Source organism: Gracilinanus agilis, chromosome 4 (assembly GCF_016433145.1).
Source record: "Gracilinanus agilis isolate LMUSP501 chromosome 4, AgileGrace, whole genome shotgun sequence".
In the NCBI taxonomy this organism is placed as follows: Eukaryota; Metazoa; Chordata; class Mammalia; order Didelphimorphia; family Didelphidae; genus Gracilinanus; species Gracilinanus agilis.
In genome coordinates, this window is record NC_058133.1 from 10,965,612 (window position 1) to 10,983,543 (window position 17,932).

Consider the following 17,932-nt stretch of genomic DNA (forward strand, 5'->3'; position numbering starts at 1 on the left):
AAAGAAAGAAAGAAGGAAGGAAGAAAGAAGGAAAGAAAGAAAGGAAGGAAGGAAAGGAGGAAGAAAAAGGAAAAAGAAAGAAAGAGGATGAAAGAAAAAGGGAAAGAAAAGAGGGGGAGAAGGGAGGAAGGGAAAGAAAGAAAGAAATGAGAGGGAAGGAAGAAGGAAACAAGGAAGGAAAGCAAAAAAGAAAAGAAAGGCAAGTGAAAGACTTTTGAACCAGAAATATCAGTTATCTGAGTAGGTTTGGTACTTGGATTTGCTTTGATTGTTAAGTCAATCATCAATGATCAATGGACACAAGATCATACATCATTTTCTTTACAAATCTTCCAATTTGAACAGACTGAAAATTGGTTCCAAGACCAACATGAGCCACACATACTACTTTCAGTGTTTGAGAACTCTAGGCCAAATGAGGGATTCTATTTGACTTGGAGCAAAACCATGCAGACTGGGCACATCCTTTAAGATACTATCAGAAATATTGACTAGGAAGCCACCTTGTAAGTACAGGTGGAAGAAGAAAGGGAGTAAGCAGAGCCATGCTTCAAAGCAAAATGATTTCAATAGTGGGAACACAGATTACCTACCCCACTGTCTTCATTCCAGCCAAACTAGCTCACTAGCTGTTTCCCAGTGGGCAATCCATCACATGGGTGGTGGGTGCCTCATGCCTGGATCGTTCTCCCTCCTCCTCCCTTTGACTTCTTGGAATCCCCAGCTCCATTCAGTGTTCAGCTCAGGGATCATATCCTTTGGGAGGCCATCCCTCATCCTGACCTTTTTCCTAGCTGTTCCTATCCTTTCCCTTCTATAATTTAAAATAATCTTGTATTTTCTCCATCAGATTGTTTCCTCCCAGTAGACCTGCATTGGCATATGCTTAATAAAGGCTAGCTGAATTAAATGGAATCCCCAGAGCTAGTCATGAATGGCAGAGAACTGTTCAGTATTCCATTGGAGGGGCTCTCTGGGAAGCCCCCTCAACTCCCAACTATCTATCTCTCTTTATTTGCCTGCCAAAAAATATTGGAAATAATAGCATTAAGAAAGCAATGACTTTGGTTGAAGCATTGTCCCTGGGAATCCTTCTGGTGGGAAGAATAAGAAATTAAGCCACTATCAGCCATTAACACCCAAATTTAGATTTCTCAAATCAGAGGAAGCTAGTTAATCCCTTACTTAGTAAGACTATGAGAAAAGGAGACATTGGACAGATACATTCTGATTGGAAAAGAAATGGAAAGATAGGAGTGTGTGTGTGTGTGTGTGTGTGTGTGTGTGTGTGTGTTTGGGAATAGTGAGGGTATCACTCACTGCCTTAAGCTGGTGGTGGGAGGCAATATGAGGATAATGGACTATAGGATTCCCAGAGGAGGAAGAGTATACTAGAAATGTCAGGAAGAAGAGAATAAAAAAAATTCCTCTTTCACAACTTAGCCCGAGGGTCTCCCTCACAGTAATTATGAACTATGTATCCATGATCTCTTGGGAACTTATTAGTGTATCCTTTGGTGCAGCCATCTGGAAGAATTACTTGTACCACTAGAACAGGACATTCTTACAAAAACAAAGCATCAAGAGAAGTCCTCCTATGAGGTATCCATCTCCCTTCCTGTTTCTAAGATGTGGTTTAGACAATGGGCACCATTTTGCTTCAGATTGGAATAGAGTAAGCAATTTGATTTAAACAGAAGCTATAAAAATCTTGCTTTAAGTTCCTATAAGTGAGGCTCATTTCTAGGAGGGGAAAATTCAATCTATACTTTCAAACCAGCCTTCAGGATTTTTTCTGCAGATTTTTTGGCCATTCTAGTGTCTTGAGCCCATTTCTCCTTTGACTGCCATAGACTGAGAGAAACTAAGCCTGGTGACAAGGGGGTAGAGCTTTTTGATTGAATCCATAGCCTGAAAGAACTACTTTCTCATTTTCTACTTCCAAGCAGATGGATCATATGGTTAATGGGCTGCCATAGGACATGTAGCAACCCATTAGAATACTGGGGCAAGCAATGGTCTTTCTACATCAATGAGATTTGGGCCCCTGTCATAAAGTCCCAGACTTTCAGGATTGAAAGAACACTCACAAGTCATATCAGGTTCAACCTATGCTTGAAAGAATACTCCAAGCCCCCTCCCTTTATGCCATCCCCAATAAAAGCCTTCCAACCTGTAATAGAAGACTTTCAGTCAAGAGAAACCTACTCTCTTCTAAAGCAGACCATCTTCTACTTAGGGACAACTATTATCCAAAAGAAGTTTTTCTTGACATCAAGCAAAAGCCTGACCTTTTATATCACCTCCTACCCTTTCTTACTCTTTGTTCTGACCTCTGGGTCCAAGAAGAACAAAGCTAATTCATCTTTCACATGACAGTCCCCCAAAAACTTGAAGAGAGCTATTTTGTGCCCCCTAAGATTGGCATATTGTAGGCACTTCCTAAAAGCTTGCTGAGTGATTGGCTGGAATCTTCCCTTCCTCAAGCTTAAATAGTTCCTTTGTTTCACCCAGTGCACATATTTCTACCTTCCAAATTTTTAAACACAATCTACCTTTCTTCAAATTAGGATGTCCATGAAACCACCCCAAATCCACCATCCCTGTCGAGATCTCTTTCCCATTCCTAGTTTTCAGCACTCATGTAATAAGCATTTATGACTGCATCAGCAATGGGGAAAAAAGATGCTCGGACAGTTTTCCTGAATTCAATCAACATATTTCCTAAGCACCTACTTTGAGCTACACGTCGTGCTTGGTGCTAGGGATCTGTCTACACTCCGGAAAGTAGTTTATATGAACAAAGGTCTGAAGGTTTAGTAGAATGCCAGATCAATATAAGTTGGCTGATAGATATAGTTACCCCCAGAGCCAATCCAGTCCTGGTCTACAAAGAGATGAATAGTGCCCAGGACTAGAGGGGTGTTGATGGTTCTACTTCCATCTGCTCTGATTGAGAATTAGATGATGGAACTGGGAAAATTTAGCCTGGAGAAACTGAGGCTCAGGGGCACATGACAATTGTCTTCAAGAATGTGAAGGGACTCATGTGAAAAGGGGAAAAAAAGTTCTCGACCCAAGAGCACAGAACTAAGACTAACTGGAGTGGGGGAAGGAAGCATACAGGGAAACATATTTTGGTTCAAGTAAACATTTCCAGTTTGAACTATTCCAAAAATGCTTGGGCTGCTCTGGAAGTCAGGGAGCTCCCAGGCCCAGAAGGTTTGGACTGGAGATTGATTAATAAGTTGTTGGAGGGCATTTTGTAGATGGGGTTGTTTTTTTTTGGGGGGGGGGTTGGGACTGAGTTAGATTCTAATTCTGCAGTGCCCATTTATGTGTATGCTACACAGGACCCAAATGTAGGAGAGCACTGATTGTAAGTTCAAGGGACTTAGGGAACATGCATATTGGGGGAAAGCCCTGGGATCCAATGACTATAGATCCTAATTTGTCATTAGTGAAGCAAATTATGGAACAGTAAAGTGGGAAGTCAGAGATCCTCTGATAGAGTAGCAGTGTGACCTTGGGCAAGTCACACCTTTCCCGGGTTGCAGTTTCCTTATCTATAAAATAGATGGCCATTGCAGGCTCCCTTTGGCCTCTAACTTCCCAGGCAAAACTGGTCTTTCTATAAATCATCTTGCATGAAGCTTAAATGTAGTCAGTATGCAAGAGGAACAGCAAGGTTTGGAAAGGGCCTAGAGCTAGTTAAGTCTAGCCCATGTACCCAAATGGAATTCTAGGAAATTAAACTCTAAAAATCCACTTTGAAGTCAGCCAAGTGGCCTCTTATTCCACCCCCTCCTCAGGAGACCACAGTTTTCACTTTCTGATTATCCCCAGAGAATTCCCTTATTTTGGAAGGAAGATCTCTGTGCCTTTCGATCATCCTATTTCCCATTTAAATGCTGGGCTGAGATCACCTCCAACTTGGCTAAGCAGTCCCTGAATAATAGGACACATGGAAACTGGGCTCGAGACAACTCTGAGGTTTAAATAGGAAGCTGTTCTCCATGCAGGGAGAGTAGCGCCTTTTTCTATGAGATATCCACTGACTGATTGACACAGATTGAATATGGTTTAGTGAGAAGCTCTCTGCTTCCTTAGAGTAATCAACAGATTGATTGGAGTCATTTGGATCTAAACAAAGACATTTCTGTCTGTTCATGATGAGAGGAATTTATCATGTCCTCCCAGTTCCTGATTTCTGTGCTTCAGGCACACTAATGAGATTTGACTGTCAGAAGGCAATAATAAACATCGAAGGGATGTGATGAGACAAGAGGACCTGAATTCAAATGTCACCTCTGCTACTTCCAATTTCCGTGACCTTGGGTGAGTCACTTAAACCCTCTAAGCCTCAGTTTCCCCATTTGTAAAGTGAAGGAATTGGTCTAGATGATGACCCTAAAGGTCCCTTCCTTCCTCTTCTCTGACTTGGGGGCACCCTCCCCCTTTAAAAGTCTTTGGACGTCATGCTCATCTGTTTTTCTACACAGACCTGCAGAAGTTAGGGTCCAGGGTGAGGGAGAGGGGGTGTCTCACGTTCTGACAAACAATTCTTAACATGCAAAGCCTCATTTCCTTACTGTCTTCTTTACTCTCTTCCTCCCCCTTTTCCTGCACATAATCATCCCCCTGGCATGTCTCCTATTGGCTGGAGTTTCCAAGTAGGGGATTAGATTAGAAGCAGCACTGTTTGTCCTGGAAAACTACTCGAGGCCCTATTCTTCAGCAAGAAGCCCTTGGAGGGTGCCCTTCCCCGGGAGCCTCTGGCACCGCAACTCACGACCCACTTAAAGGACAAGGCGCCTTCCTCCCCCTCCCCCTTCCCCCAAGTGCCTTTGCAGGAAGCTTTCATGCCCCACGTTAAGATACAAAATGTGAGAATTCTTACCGGGCTGCGCCTCTGTGATCAGCAAAAAGGAAGAGAGAACAGATACCTAGTCAGAGAGTGACATATCAGTAAACAGAGTCGGGCAGCGTTCGGTCTCACCCAGTTATCCAAGCAGATACCCCCCTGCAATCAGGCCCTCCCTTCCCACGGAAACTGTGGCGGCTCGGGCCGTCCTGGAGCTGTTCAGAGCTGTACAGCCCGGTGGAAAAGAAGAGATCCATGGCCTGAGCCCCTTCTGTGAATGAAGGTCTGGGGGGGGCAGCTCTTCCTCCGCCCTCCAATTAGAGGGGCAGAGGGCACCGAGGGCATCCCTGGGGTGCAGAGACCAAGGAGGAGGCTATCTTTGGGGATGCTGAGGGTTCCTACTGGTGATAACTAGTTGCCAAGCCCAGGGCTTTCTAACACCCATTCTGAGGGCTCAGTGTCAGCGCCCTGAGGCAAATCCCTAATGGCTCTCCCTTAGTTAGGGCGCTGCTAAGAAGGTCTGTGAGAGGAGAGTTGAGGGCTGGAGGCTACTCATCTAAGCCAGTCTTTCACATTACCGAGTACAGGATATTGGTTTTTGATAGGAGAGAACAGCAGCCTGATGCAGCAGGAAGGCTGCGGATAGGGTATAGAGCACTTCCAGGAGGGGAAACTACCGCTGCCAATGCAGGACAGCCCCTTTTCTGCATTAAAATCATGGAAAATTGCCTGAGAACTGAAGTGACTTGCCCAGGGTCCCACAGCCAACATCTATCAGAGGAGGGACTAGAATTAGCAGGTAGAGGACATCAGTTCAAAGCTCAGCTGCTCCTTGGGCAAGCCACTTACCTTAGGCTTGCTGCTTTCTCTCCTCTGCCTCAATTTCTTCTTCTATAAAGTGGATGGGTCAGATAGTCTCCAAACTCCCTTCCAGGTTTAAATCTAGAACCCAGGACCATAACTATTCCTTAACTCCCCTAGGTCTAGAATGTGTCAGTCACTAAAAACAAATAAATGACTTCTTGTTCACCCAGGGAGAAATCTGAGCAGGTCTGTAAAATGTGGAAGGTAGGGTAGCCCGCATCTCCTTCTTTTCTGGTGTCCAAGGGAACTTGGGTTTGTGAGGAAACCGAGGATGATGGCAACTGTGGCCAGCTCACTCCTCTGTGCCTAATGAATTGAGGGCACTCGCCCATGGTGGGTTGCTGGCATTTCTTGCTGCAACTTCTCTGCTCTGATCTGTGGCTTTCTCCTACAGTCCATTCCTTTTACTCTTTCTCTCTAAGGCTTAGTTTGCCAGATGATTGGAGCAAGAGGAAGACAAGTGATCAGAAGGACTGGCTGGTCACCTACTTGAGAAAAAAATAAGCCAAGCAAAGGGGAAATTGCTAGTATCGTAAAAAATGGAGTAGCTTAGAGGCTATTATAATCCTAGAGGGGCCAGTCTCACCCCAAAGTAGGATGTAAATAAGAAATATGGCTGTCTGGAGAAATCCTGAAGCCCAAGAGAGTCCAGGGACATGGATTCAATAGCATTTTTGTGTCATCTCTTTCAATTCCACATGAAATTCCTATGTAAATAAGTAAGTAACCACTTTCTATGTGCAAGGCCTTCTGCAAGGTGAAGGGGATACAGAGACTGAAATGAAAATTCATCCCTGCCCTCAGGGAGCTTACTTATTTTGCAACCATGGTCTTGTTTTAGGTTAAACTCATTAGAAGTTCTTTTTGAACTTTTTGAGTTTTAAAAGGGTTTTAAGACTCTTCTTTATTCACCCTGGATCCTGCCCCCTCTCATCTTCTCCAGGAGATTGCCCACACTGTCATTCTCTCTTCTCTCCTTTTTAATTTCTCACAATCTACTTGCTCCTCTTCTGTTGCCTACCAACATTTTCATTATTTCCCCATTCCTTAGAAAATGCCCATTCGAATGAGTCATCTACTATCTGCTCTGCTCTGATCTGATCTACTATCTACTCTTCCTGTTCTTAGCCAAACTTCAGGAAGTTGTCTTCAGGAGGTGCTCCCTCTGCTTCTCTCACTCTCTGCTCTGCCTCATTAGTCAATGAAATGGTCCTCTCCAAAGTTACCCAAGATCTTTTAACTGTGAAGTCTCTTACTAGCTTCTAAACCCTCTGCATTCTTATTTCCAATAAGAATGAACCTCAAGAAAGAACCGCATAATTCAACCGATGCTGCCCTCTGCAAAGTGAGTAAGTCTCTTAATTTCTAAATCAAACAGCTTTTTCTCAGTCCTCATCCTTTTATACTCTCAGCAGCATTCAACCCTGTGGATCACTATCTTCTCCTGAATATTCCTTTCTAGATCTTTCTTTGTGACATTGTTTTCTCCTGGCTTTCCTACAGTCTGACTGTGCCTTCTCCATCCCATTTCCCGTATATTGCTCGGGTTCTTGTCTACCCACTGTGAATGTCCCACAAGGTGCTGTCCTTGGCCCTCTACTCTTTCTCCTTCTCCCTCTCTGCTCTCTTGGCAATCTCATCAGCTGTCACAGGATCATTTATTTCTCTATATCCAATCTCAGCTTTCCAGCTCCCCTAGTGGTGTCTTCTCTCTAATTCCAAATTGCCATCTATATATTTTGTATGTAAACCCCTTGAGGGCAGGGCCTGGTCCACTTTTGTTATTCTATTCCCAGCACCTGTTTCTGTGCCTGGCACACAATGGGTAATTATTAAATGTTTGCTCCTAGAATGATTCCTATATATACTACTATGCAGTCTCCAAACTCATAAGATTATGATCATAAGAAGGGGCAGGTAAGCAGTGCAATGGATAGACTCTTTTTCTCAAGCTCAAGTCTGTGTGAGACATTTACTAGTTGTATGACCCTGGGCTAGGTACTTATTTTGCCTTAGTTTCCTTATCTGTAAAATGAACTGGAGGAAGAAATGGCAAACCACTCTGGGGGTCGTGAAGAGTAGGACACAACTGAAATGACTGAACAATAGCAAATAATCGTAATGATCTTCTCATGGTTTAAGATGAGATCCCTTGGAGAAGGAGAGAAGTAGAAAACCCAAGAAATCATAGAATTTTAGCGTTAGGAATTTCAAAGGGTACCTAGTCAACCCTCAAACCTGATCATTCTTCTTGGGAGAATGTTCTCAACAAGTGGTCCTACAGTCTTTGCTCAAAGACCTCCAGTGACAGGGATTTCACCACCTCCCTAGGCCTGGGTTGGGGCTGCTTTCATTATGGAAGATTTTCCCAGTGTCAAGCCACTATGCCTCTTTTCAACTTCTATTCATTGTTTCTGGTCTATTCTCTTCCCACCCCCACCCCCACATGACATTCCATTGAATAGTTAAGGTTAGCAACCATTTCTATCCCAAATCTTTTATTGTTCTGGTTAAACACCCCACATTTCATGACTGATCCTCCTATACCTGAACTTGAAACTTTTCACCATCTCCTCTGCCTTCTTCCATAAAGCTTTCTGCCACTGACCTTCCAAGAACTCAGTGGCCAGCACTGAACAGAATAACGCAGAAGTAGTCTGATCAGGACAGAAGATGGTGGGGCTCTCCTTCACTCCTGATTTCTGGATACTTTGCCTCCTTTAGTACCAACTAAGATGGCATTAACCTTTTTTGGCCACCATGTAATACCATAGACCCATGTTGAGTTTCCTGTCCTTGAAAGCTCCTGTTATCTTTTTCATTATAAGTGGATATTTAAACTAATTTTCTCCATCTATCACTTTTCATTTGTGAAGCTTATTTTTTGAACCTGTGAATGACTTTACATTTGTTGTTGTTAAATTTCATCTCCCATCTCCCTCTAGCCATCAATGCCAAAATAACTTGAATATTTGATCAGGCTGTGAAAGAAGAGGAGGAAGTAAGGAATATGGTGGTTGTTCTTTAGTTATTTCAATCGTGTTCCAACCCTTTGTGACTCTATTTGGGATTTTCTTAGTAAAGACCCTAGAGTTGTTTGCCATTTCCCCCTCCATCTCATTTTATAGATGAGGGAACTGAGACAAATAAGGTTAAATGAATTGGTCAGGGTCACAGCTAGTAAGTATCTGAGGCAGTATTTGAATTCAGGTCTTCCTAGCTCCAGGCTTAATGTTTTCTCCGTTGTGCCTTCTAATTGTTCCCCAAAAGGAAAATGGACTTTCCTTTAAGAGCACATAAGGATAAAAGTAAGAAAAAAGGTCTTCTGGTTTTGAGGACAAGGGGGATACTTGAGATAGAAGAACCTCCTACACAGACGAAACAAAACTCATTATTTCAGAAAGTTCTGTCAAATTTTAAAGTGAATCACCTTGGACAATCTAATACAAAAAGGAAAGGTTAGTGATGACTCAAAGAGACCAAGGGCAATTTCCATAAATACGTCTAACAGTCAAGACACAAGGTCTCCTCTTTAGGCAATGCACATTCGATTCTCAGCCAAACTTCAGTGGGCTCCCAGGGTCTCTGTGATGTATGAGGCTTTCTTTCTCTTTACACGCACTGCCTGCTTTTGGCAATTCCACTGAGAAACCTAAATCCCATGATACTAACAAGAGGACTGGCCACTTCTCTGCTCGATGGAGAGGCAGAAGACGAATCCTTTTTGGGTGCCCCAGAATCTTTTTTTTTTTTTTATAAATTACACTTTCCACCAGATCTTCAGTTTCCTTTATTAATATCCCACGAAGCTTGTGACTTATGAAAACATATACACACATGCTTATTAGTCAGACCAAGTGGAGCTGTCATAAGCCAAAAGGACCAGAGCTGGTTAACCTGGAGAAGACTAGAGTCAGGGAAGGCACAATCACTGGCTCAGAGGATCAAGGATTAGATGACTTTGGTGTGGGCAGAAGCAAGCATTAGGTGGAACAGGCAGAGATTAATTTAGGTTCAAGATCAGAAAGACCTTCCCACCAATGAAGATGTGCCAAAGTGGAATGGGCTGTGTGTGGAGGCAGTGGGAAACGTGGAAGTCTTCGTGACGAGGCTGGAGGACCATCGGTTGTGTCTACTATGGTAGGAGTTTCTTTGGTGTCTGAATTGGATGCCTCTCAAGGGCCCTTCCAACTCCCCAATTCTATTATTATTTTGTAATCCCATGAAGGGGCAGGTGGTTTAGAATGTGGTGGTATGGACTGTTTATACTTTTGTCTTCTTTGTATCCCCAGCACTTAGTCTAGTGCCTGGCTTGTAGGAAGTGCTTTATACATTCGATTAACTTGACTTGTATTTCTACAGCACTTTGTATAGAGTTGGCACTTAACTGATGATGCTTATTGAATGAATAAATGAATATCTTAGTGCCCAATGTGCATATTGTGTAAGTTGTCTGGGGCTGGAGGAAAAGCTATGCCAAGATAACCATCATTACTGAACTTAGGAGGTCAGGAGGGTTCATTCCATTTCAGTCAATAGCAAAAAGTTGGCAAACAGCTTAATAAACACCTTACTTTTTAAATTTTTAAAACTTTTCCCTGCCATCATAGAAAAAGCGCTATATATTGGTTCCAAGGCAGAAGAGAACAGTAAGAGCTAGGCAATGGGGGTTAAATGACTTGTCCAGGGTCTCACAGCTAAAATGGGTCTGAGGCCAGATTTGAACCCAGGACATCCTGGGTCTAGATCTGGCTCTCATTCCACTGAGTCTCCAAGTTGTCTCTTCTTTCATTTTTAAAGCAATAATTAGATGCCTTCCTGGGCCATAGTTTGTTTTATTTAAATGTGTCCCTTATAGACATCTGTGCTATCAGCAGGTTCGACTAGATGAGTTTTTAAGAGCCCGATTCACAGCCAATGTTATTCAACAAGTTTTAAGAATCATAGAATCTCAGAAGTGGTGGGGCCTGGAGTCTGTAGTGTCTACCTGACCAAGAATTCTTCTCTACAATCTTTGGGCCAGCTAATCGCCCAGCCTTTGCTTGAAGCCCCCCTGCGAAGGGAAGACCTTCTTTCATCATGGGAGCCCATCCATTTCACTTTTGAGCAACTCTGACTATTGGACCTCTGGGATCTTTACCCATCGCTCCCAGGTCTTCTTCCTGGAGACAAATGGAACCAATAGAATCCCTTTTCCATATGACACTCCGTCTCGTCATCGAAAGACAGCTATCATTTCCCCTCTTATCTTCAACTTCTCTGCTCCACGTTAAACACCTCCATTTTCTTCTCCCAACTGAAGACCCTTCAGCATTCTGGTTGCCCTCCTCCAGACACCCTCCTGATTATGAATATCCTTCCTAGGAGTGTTACGATTCTACTGTACAATCATGTTTACAAATACTGAGAAAGAGGGAAAATAGAGATTAGCTCACTGAAGAGAGTCAAAAAGAGGAATGTTGGATCTTACCGGACTTTTCCTCTATAAGTGTAAGCATGGAAAAAAGGGAAAAAAAACAGGAGATGAAATAGGTCCCCCAAGAAGCAGTTCAAAGCACACAAAGCTTTACACCAAGAGGCTCTCCAGGGAGCTGTAAGTACATGTGTGGTCTACAAGATGGCGGCTGGAGTCCCAACACACAGCATGCAATGGATGGATTGAGTTGTAGACAAGATCATTCCCATGTTTCAGGCTTTAGGTCTCTGCTCCATCTGTGCTTGGGAACTTTCTTCCATATTTAAGGCCTTTGGAAACCATCCCCAAAGGGCTTTCTTCTCTTGAAAACATTTGTAAAATGCAAAATGGACAGGGTCACTTTTTAAGGAGTAGACTGGAAAGGGGATTGGATTTGGAGTCATTCTCTCTCTATTCCTTATTGTTTACATGCCCGGGGAAGATCACTTTTCTTTATGCCTCAGTCTTCTCACCTGTAAAATGTACGTTTTTTTTCAATTCTGAAAAGCCCATGTTTCTTGCCACCATCAAGTGATAGGAACACCCAGACATGCACACAGTATTAGCTTGGGGAAATTGCATAGAATCGCACCCCGGAGAGGCTTAGCGAGGGAGGAGCAGGAATCAGTCACTATGTTCGGCCTCTTCAATCCCAACGTGCACATCTGTGGACACCCACACATTGGGCTGTTTGTGGAGGGCAGCTTTCAGAGGGAGGGAGGAAAACATGTGGGTCTTTGCAGGAGCACCTCAGCTGTCCCTGCCCCAGGAGGTCTGACCTCAACTGCAATGGCCTTCTTGGTGACACCCACAAAGAAGTCAATTAAGCTTCCACTTTTACTGTTAGTGTTTCCCTGTCCATTAGTGACCTCGGCTGCACCACCATAAAGGGAGTTGAGATGCAGTTCACATGGGCCTCTACATGAGCAAGGATCTAACTAAGCCCATCGAAATTCCTCTCCTCTCTTCTCCCCTCCCCCTGTGAGAAAATGGAGGGGATCAGGACAGCAAGTGGTCAGTTGTAGGAACTGAGCGAATTGCAGGGACTCCCATCTTGTGACTCAATCCTAGAGCTTCGCCCCCTTTCTTCGTTCGATTATGGGCCCATTCCAAATTCTGTCTTGTAAGAACATTTTATTCCATTGTGGGGACTGGGAGAAAATCTTATCACATTGTTGAACCTAGTCCTGTAGGGCTGGGAAACTGGACCACCTGTACCTGCTGCTTAGAGACCCTTAACTGAGGACCAGAAACACAGTCAGATCCTAAGACGGACGTGAGGAGTTTTCTGAGCATTCGACCTCTCAAGCAGCCATCTATCTTCTCTGGAACTGGCCCCATGGCGATCAATCAGTTACTGGGGGGGGGGGGGACACCTTGTTTCCTGAATTTAGGGAATCGCACCTGTTAACTCACCCCCTTCCAACTTGGACAATCCCACATCTTTCATCTGATCGGATGACCTAATGTTAGATATTCCCTTTTAATAAATTGCTCTTATTTGCTGACTTATTTCTTTAAAATAAAACCTTTTACCTTTCATCTTAGAATCAATACTAGGTATCGGTTCTAAGGCAGAAGAGTGGTAAAGGCTAGCCTGGGAGGTTAAGTGACTTGCCCAGGGTCTCACAGCTTGGAAGTGTCTGAGTAATGAATTATTTTTAGTGTATAAAATCTGTCTCCCCAAAATTTAAGGTCTAGCCCTAAACTGAGGAAGTAGCCTTATCCTGATTGTTAGACTTTTGGCATGCGCTGCTTAATCAATCGATATGCTCAGAAAGTCAAACCTTCATCTCATCGGTCACTCCATCTCTTGCTCATTATTTACCCCTCTTCTCCTTACTCTTCCCCTCCTCTCAACTTATACCATTTATTAGATAATACGCTAACTCATACGGAAACATGGATAGAGATGACTAGAACAAGAAGATGTGAAAAGCCCGTTATCCTTTTCATTTATAGCACCTGGTAGATTCAGGTCATCTTTTAGGGGCCAGATAGCTCTGCCTTATCAAATTGACCACAGTTGGCACTAATTAATTAGCCTCATTAGTTCTGGAAATGGTAAAGAGTTGTCTCCCCTCACTTATGGCAAGGAACCTCCCTGGTGCCTTTCACTAAGTCGAGATTAAGCTGGACCCAAGCACTGTTTTTATTCCCCACCTTCTGATTCGGGTGTCACCTCTAGCATGAGGGGAGACTGAGGTGTGGGAGCCTTAGACTGGCTCTCTCTGATCTCTTGCCAAACTGGAAAACCCAGCAAGCACCTGCCTCATGTCTTGTGTGTCTGGCATCGGTTCAGGCCAGGTGCAGGCTGTGCCTGCTGGAAGCTTTGCAGCCAACATGCCGACACTGATTTATCTCTGGCCTCCGGAACCCATTGGGAAGGAAGCGAGAAAAAGATTCTAAGCAAAATGAAGCTTCAACGACCCCCTCCTCCCCATGAGAGAAGACGAGAGATTTCCCTCTTAGAAGAAAAGGGAGCATCAGCTCAGGGCAGGGAGAACTGCTTGGAAGGATTCCATCGAGTTCAACGCCACAAGCATCTCAAGAGCCTGCTCTGTGTCAGGACCTGAGCTAGGCACAGTGAACACAGAAAAAAAAAAAATAAAGTAAAAAATAATCTCTGTCTTGAAAGGAGGCAGTGAGGTCCAGTGGGAAAAGCACTACCCCTGGAGGCTTCAAACCCAATCTCTGATGCTTACTATTTGTGTGACTTGGGGCAAATGAATTCATCCTTCTGTCCTCAGTTTCCTCTTCTGTAAAAATGAGGTGGTGGAACTACAGATATGGCTTCTCCAGAGATTTCTGATGATTTCTGACTTAGGGTCCTATGACATTCTCCTGGGGCTCTCACATAGAGAAGTAAATCCAAAATCATGTTGGCAGGTGTGATGAAGGCTGCAGGAATTGCTAATAACTGAGAAGATTGGAAAGGGCATGGAGGAGGTGACCCTTGAATGGAGCCTTGGATAGAGGTAGGGATTCCAAGAGGTAAAGGTGATGATGGAGGGAGGACATTCTAGGCAGGGTGGTGAGGTGGGAGATGGAATAGAATGGCCTCACAGACTGGCTGAAACACAGAGTTGGGAAGGAAGAGTAATGTACGATCGGTCTGGAAAGATATTCCAGGAGAGTGGACACTTCTGGAGGGCAAAGCCAATGGTTCTTCTCTTGGTTTCCTCATTGCCTGGTGCTTTTTGACTGTTTAATAAATACTTTTGAATAGAAGGATCCGAGTTTGAATGGGAAATCAGGAGACTGATCTTCTACTTCTGCCCCTTTCATCCACCTTCTGTGTGGTCTTGGATGACTCATTTCAAGTATGGGTGAATCACTCCAGAGCTCCCCACTGATATGCAGGCCACACACATGCGGATGGCTTGCTTGTTAATGTTGGGCGAATAGCTCCATCATCTTAAAAATGGTGGTGGGTGAGTGGGTGAGGGAGACCGGGCCTCAATTCTTTTCTACAAAATGAGGGAATTGCAGCAGATAATTCCCTTGTGGATCCTTCCAACCTACAATGACATTTACTCATCTGAAAGACCCTGTGAGATGATTAGTGCTTTAGAATCGTGGGGTCAACCTTAAATAGAAATGATCTTTGTCTGCTGCATATTGACTTAGAAGATTATATATTGACCTTGTTTATATTCTAGTGTATTTTAAATTTTATTTTGTTAAATATTTCCCAATGGCACTTGAATGTGCTTCTCATACTTTATGTCTCTGTTTTAGAAGACCTCAGCTGTGTGGCCTTGGGCAACTCAACCTTAATTTGGGACACCTACAAGATGACAGTTTATAAGGTATCCTCCAAGGTCCTTCAAGATCTCTTGTAGTTACATTCCAATCAGTCAATAAACATTTATTAAGCCCCTACTATGTGTCAGGTACTGTGCCAAGCACTGGGGATACAAAGGGTCACAGAAGCTGCTGATCTTCATTGGGGATTGGAGTTTTTTCATACGAGTTCTTTACATTATAAAAATTATAATTCCAGAGGAATTACAATACAATAATAATGATATTCGTATTACTATTCATAATAATATCTTCTGGTCCTTTAGTCACGTGCTTTAAATTTTACAAAGCATTTTACATGGACTGGCTCATGAAAACTTCTTGAGGTCAAGGACTGCTCACCAGTCTTTGTATCCCCAGCCCTAGTAAAGTGCTGGAAGAGTAGGCTTGCTCTCTCTCCTGCTCTCTCTTCCTCCCTTCTTCCCTCCGGTCCTTTCTCCATCCTTCCTTCCTTTTCTCTCTCTCCAAGTCATAAAGCTCTAGCTGAATGTAAATTGTTCGTTTTCCTTCATCCTTTCATTCATTTATTTGACAAATGTATATGAAGAGCCTCACATGGGTTGGGAATTTTTATTCCTGTCAAATATAAACTCCCTGAGGACCAGGATTGACTTTTTTTTTTTGTCCTTGTATCCTAGTATCTGGCAAACAGTGGGTGCTTAATAAATGATTCTTTTTTTAAACTATCATCCCATCATATTCAACTTCCTCCCTGCTCTCTGTGTATGCCTCTATACACTGTCCTAATAGTGATACAATTCTTAAGTATCTTCGATACCTTAAGCACCCCAAGTAATTTAAGTCCCTTAGGTACTTTAAGAATCATGGATACTTTCAGTATCTTAGTTATTATCTTGCATAGCAATGCAATCCATTTAGCTCCATCATTTCCTTTGGTTACCTTAAGTCTCTCTTGTATCATAGCTATCTCAGTGGCACTCAGTGTCACGGAAGACACCTAGGTGTGCTGAGAGCTAAAAAAGAGGAATTAGCCGTGGTCTGGTCTTCAAAGAACCATGACCTTCTGGGGAGAGAAGACCACACTTCTCTGGGTGGCTGATATTGTGCCGAGGCGGGCAGGATTAGGGGACACTTCGGGGTCATGGACACCCACAATCTGGTCTTATTACTAACAGAGTTTAAAACCAACTGAGCGAACTGTCTACAGGCCATAGAGTCGGGGACACATGCTGGCCCCTCCTTGCAGAAAGAGCTGAAAGAAGGAGAACTGTTGGCCAAGGACCACCGGCTCATGTTGCCTGACTCCGATTCAAGATGAGAAATCCCTTAAACCTAGGCTTATGTTCCAATCAAAACTCAGCAGGAGCTTTTGGTTGCTTTTAGGTTAATAGAGGCTGGGCTGAGCGCTGAAAGTCCTCCCCAGCTTCCTGCCTTCCCTTCCATAGTTATTCTCAACCACGTCCATTGACGCGTGTTCCTACCGAATGAGACTACCAACAGGTCTTCGAATTCATCGGCCACTCTTCCAATCTGTGCCTTTGTGCCGGGTCTCCCGTGGTGTTTAATGGCAGACCCTGACATTGAATTTAAAAAATGCAGAAGTGGTTTCTCCATCATTCACCATGATTGCATGCCACATGGATTTTGCTATAAATCATGCCACCTGAGGCATGAATAAAACATGGCTTAGCGGAGAGGGTTGTGGAGGGGCTAGTGAGAAGCCACTAGTTGTTCTTGAATTCCGAATAAGTGCCGACCCAGTTTATGTACCACATGACACAGAAATGTGCCACTTTCATGTGAAGGCAGTCATGCAGTGAAACTCTCTAATGTGTCACCAAGTGATCCATCCACACGGTGGTAGGCACCATCTGGCGAACATCAGGATTGTTTCTAATTTTGTTTTCTCAATTTTTTCCTACTTTGTAGAAGCTGGTGCCCATTCCTTAAATTCTCAGCATGCCCTGGGGGGGGGCCTGTCACCCTGAGAGTTGTTCTCATGTATATATTAGCTAAGTTTTAAATATCAGTCACAACACGTTACGTCTCTAGATTAAAAATAACAACAACTGCATCAGATTGGCAGTTAACAAAAAAGGAAAATAATAAATGTGGGAGGGGCTGGGGGAAACAGGACCTCAGATGTCCTGTTGGAGAGCTAGGAATTGTCCAGTCATTCCGGAAAGGAATTTAGAACGTTGCTCCCTAAAGTTACCTTTTGCCCACTACTAGGTCTGTCTCTGTCCCACAGAGATCAAAGAGAGAGGAAAAGGATCCTTTTGTCCAAAAGTAGTCAGAGTGACTCTTTTTGTTTTGGGCAAAGGACTGGGAACTAACGGGATGCTCTTCACTTAGGGAATAGCTGAAGAAACCATGGTGTATTGAAGTAATTAGATATTATTTTGTTATAAGGAATGATGGAAAGGATGGTTTGAGAGGAACTTGAGAAGATGCAGAATGAAGGGAGACAGAAGGGAGACAGGAGAACAATGAATACAATCACAACAATAGTAAAAGCAAAACACAACTGCTTTGAAAGACTTAAGGACAATGCAGTGAGAAGCCATAATGATAGAGAAGGGATGCTACCACCATACCCAGATGAAATCTGCTCCCTACCTCCTGTCAGAAAGAGATGGATGTCAAAGGCAGAATGGGGCAGAATGGTCAACACTGGAATGTTTTGTTTGAATGTGCATATTTCTTTTCTTTTTTTTTTTTAAACCCTTACCTTCTGTCTTGAAGTCAATACTGTGTATTGGCTTCAAGGCAGAAATGGTAAGGGTGGGCAATGGGGGGTCAAGTGACTTGCCCAGGGTCACACAGCTGGGAAGTGTCTGAGGTGCATATTTCTTACATGAGTTCCCCTCTTCCCCTTTCTCAATATGTGTGTGTGTGTGTGTGTGTGTGTGTGTGTGGGGGGAGAGAGAGAGAGAGAGAGAGAGAGAGAGAGAGAGAGAGACAGAGAGAGAGACAGAGAG

At 43.6% G+C, this 17,932-nt stretch overlaps 1 protein-coding gene across 1 annotated transcript in view; it reads right to left on the reverse strand.

Moving 5' to 3' along the window:
• SGIP1 (SH3GL interacting endocytic adaptor 1) overlaps positions 1 to 17,932 on the reverse strand; it is a 169,263-nt gene that overhangs the window by 80,654 nt on the left and 70,677 nt on the right. Inside the window, exons 8-9 of the mRNA XM_044674763.1 lie at positions 11,199 to 11,210; positions 4,901 to 4,912 (exon numbers count right to left, since the gene is read on the reverse strand). Of these exons, the coding sequence (XP_044530698.1) occupies positions 4,901 to 4,912; positions 11,199 to 11,210 (24 nt within the window). The remainder of the gene's footprint in view (positions 1 to 4,900; positions 4,913 to 11,198; positions 11,211 to 17,932) is intronic.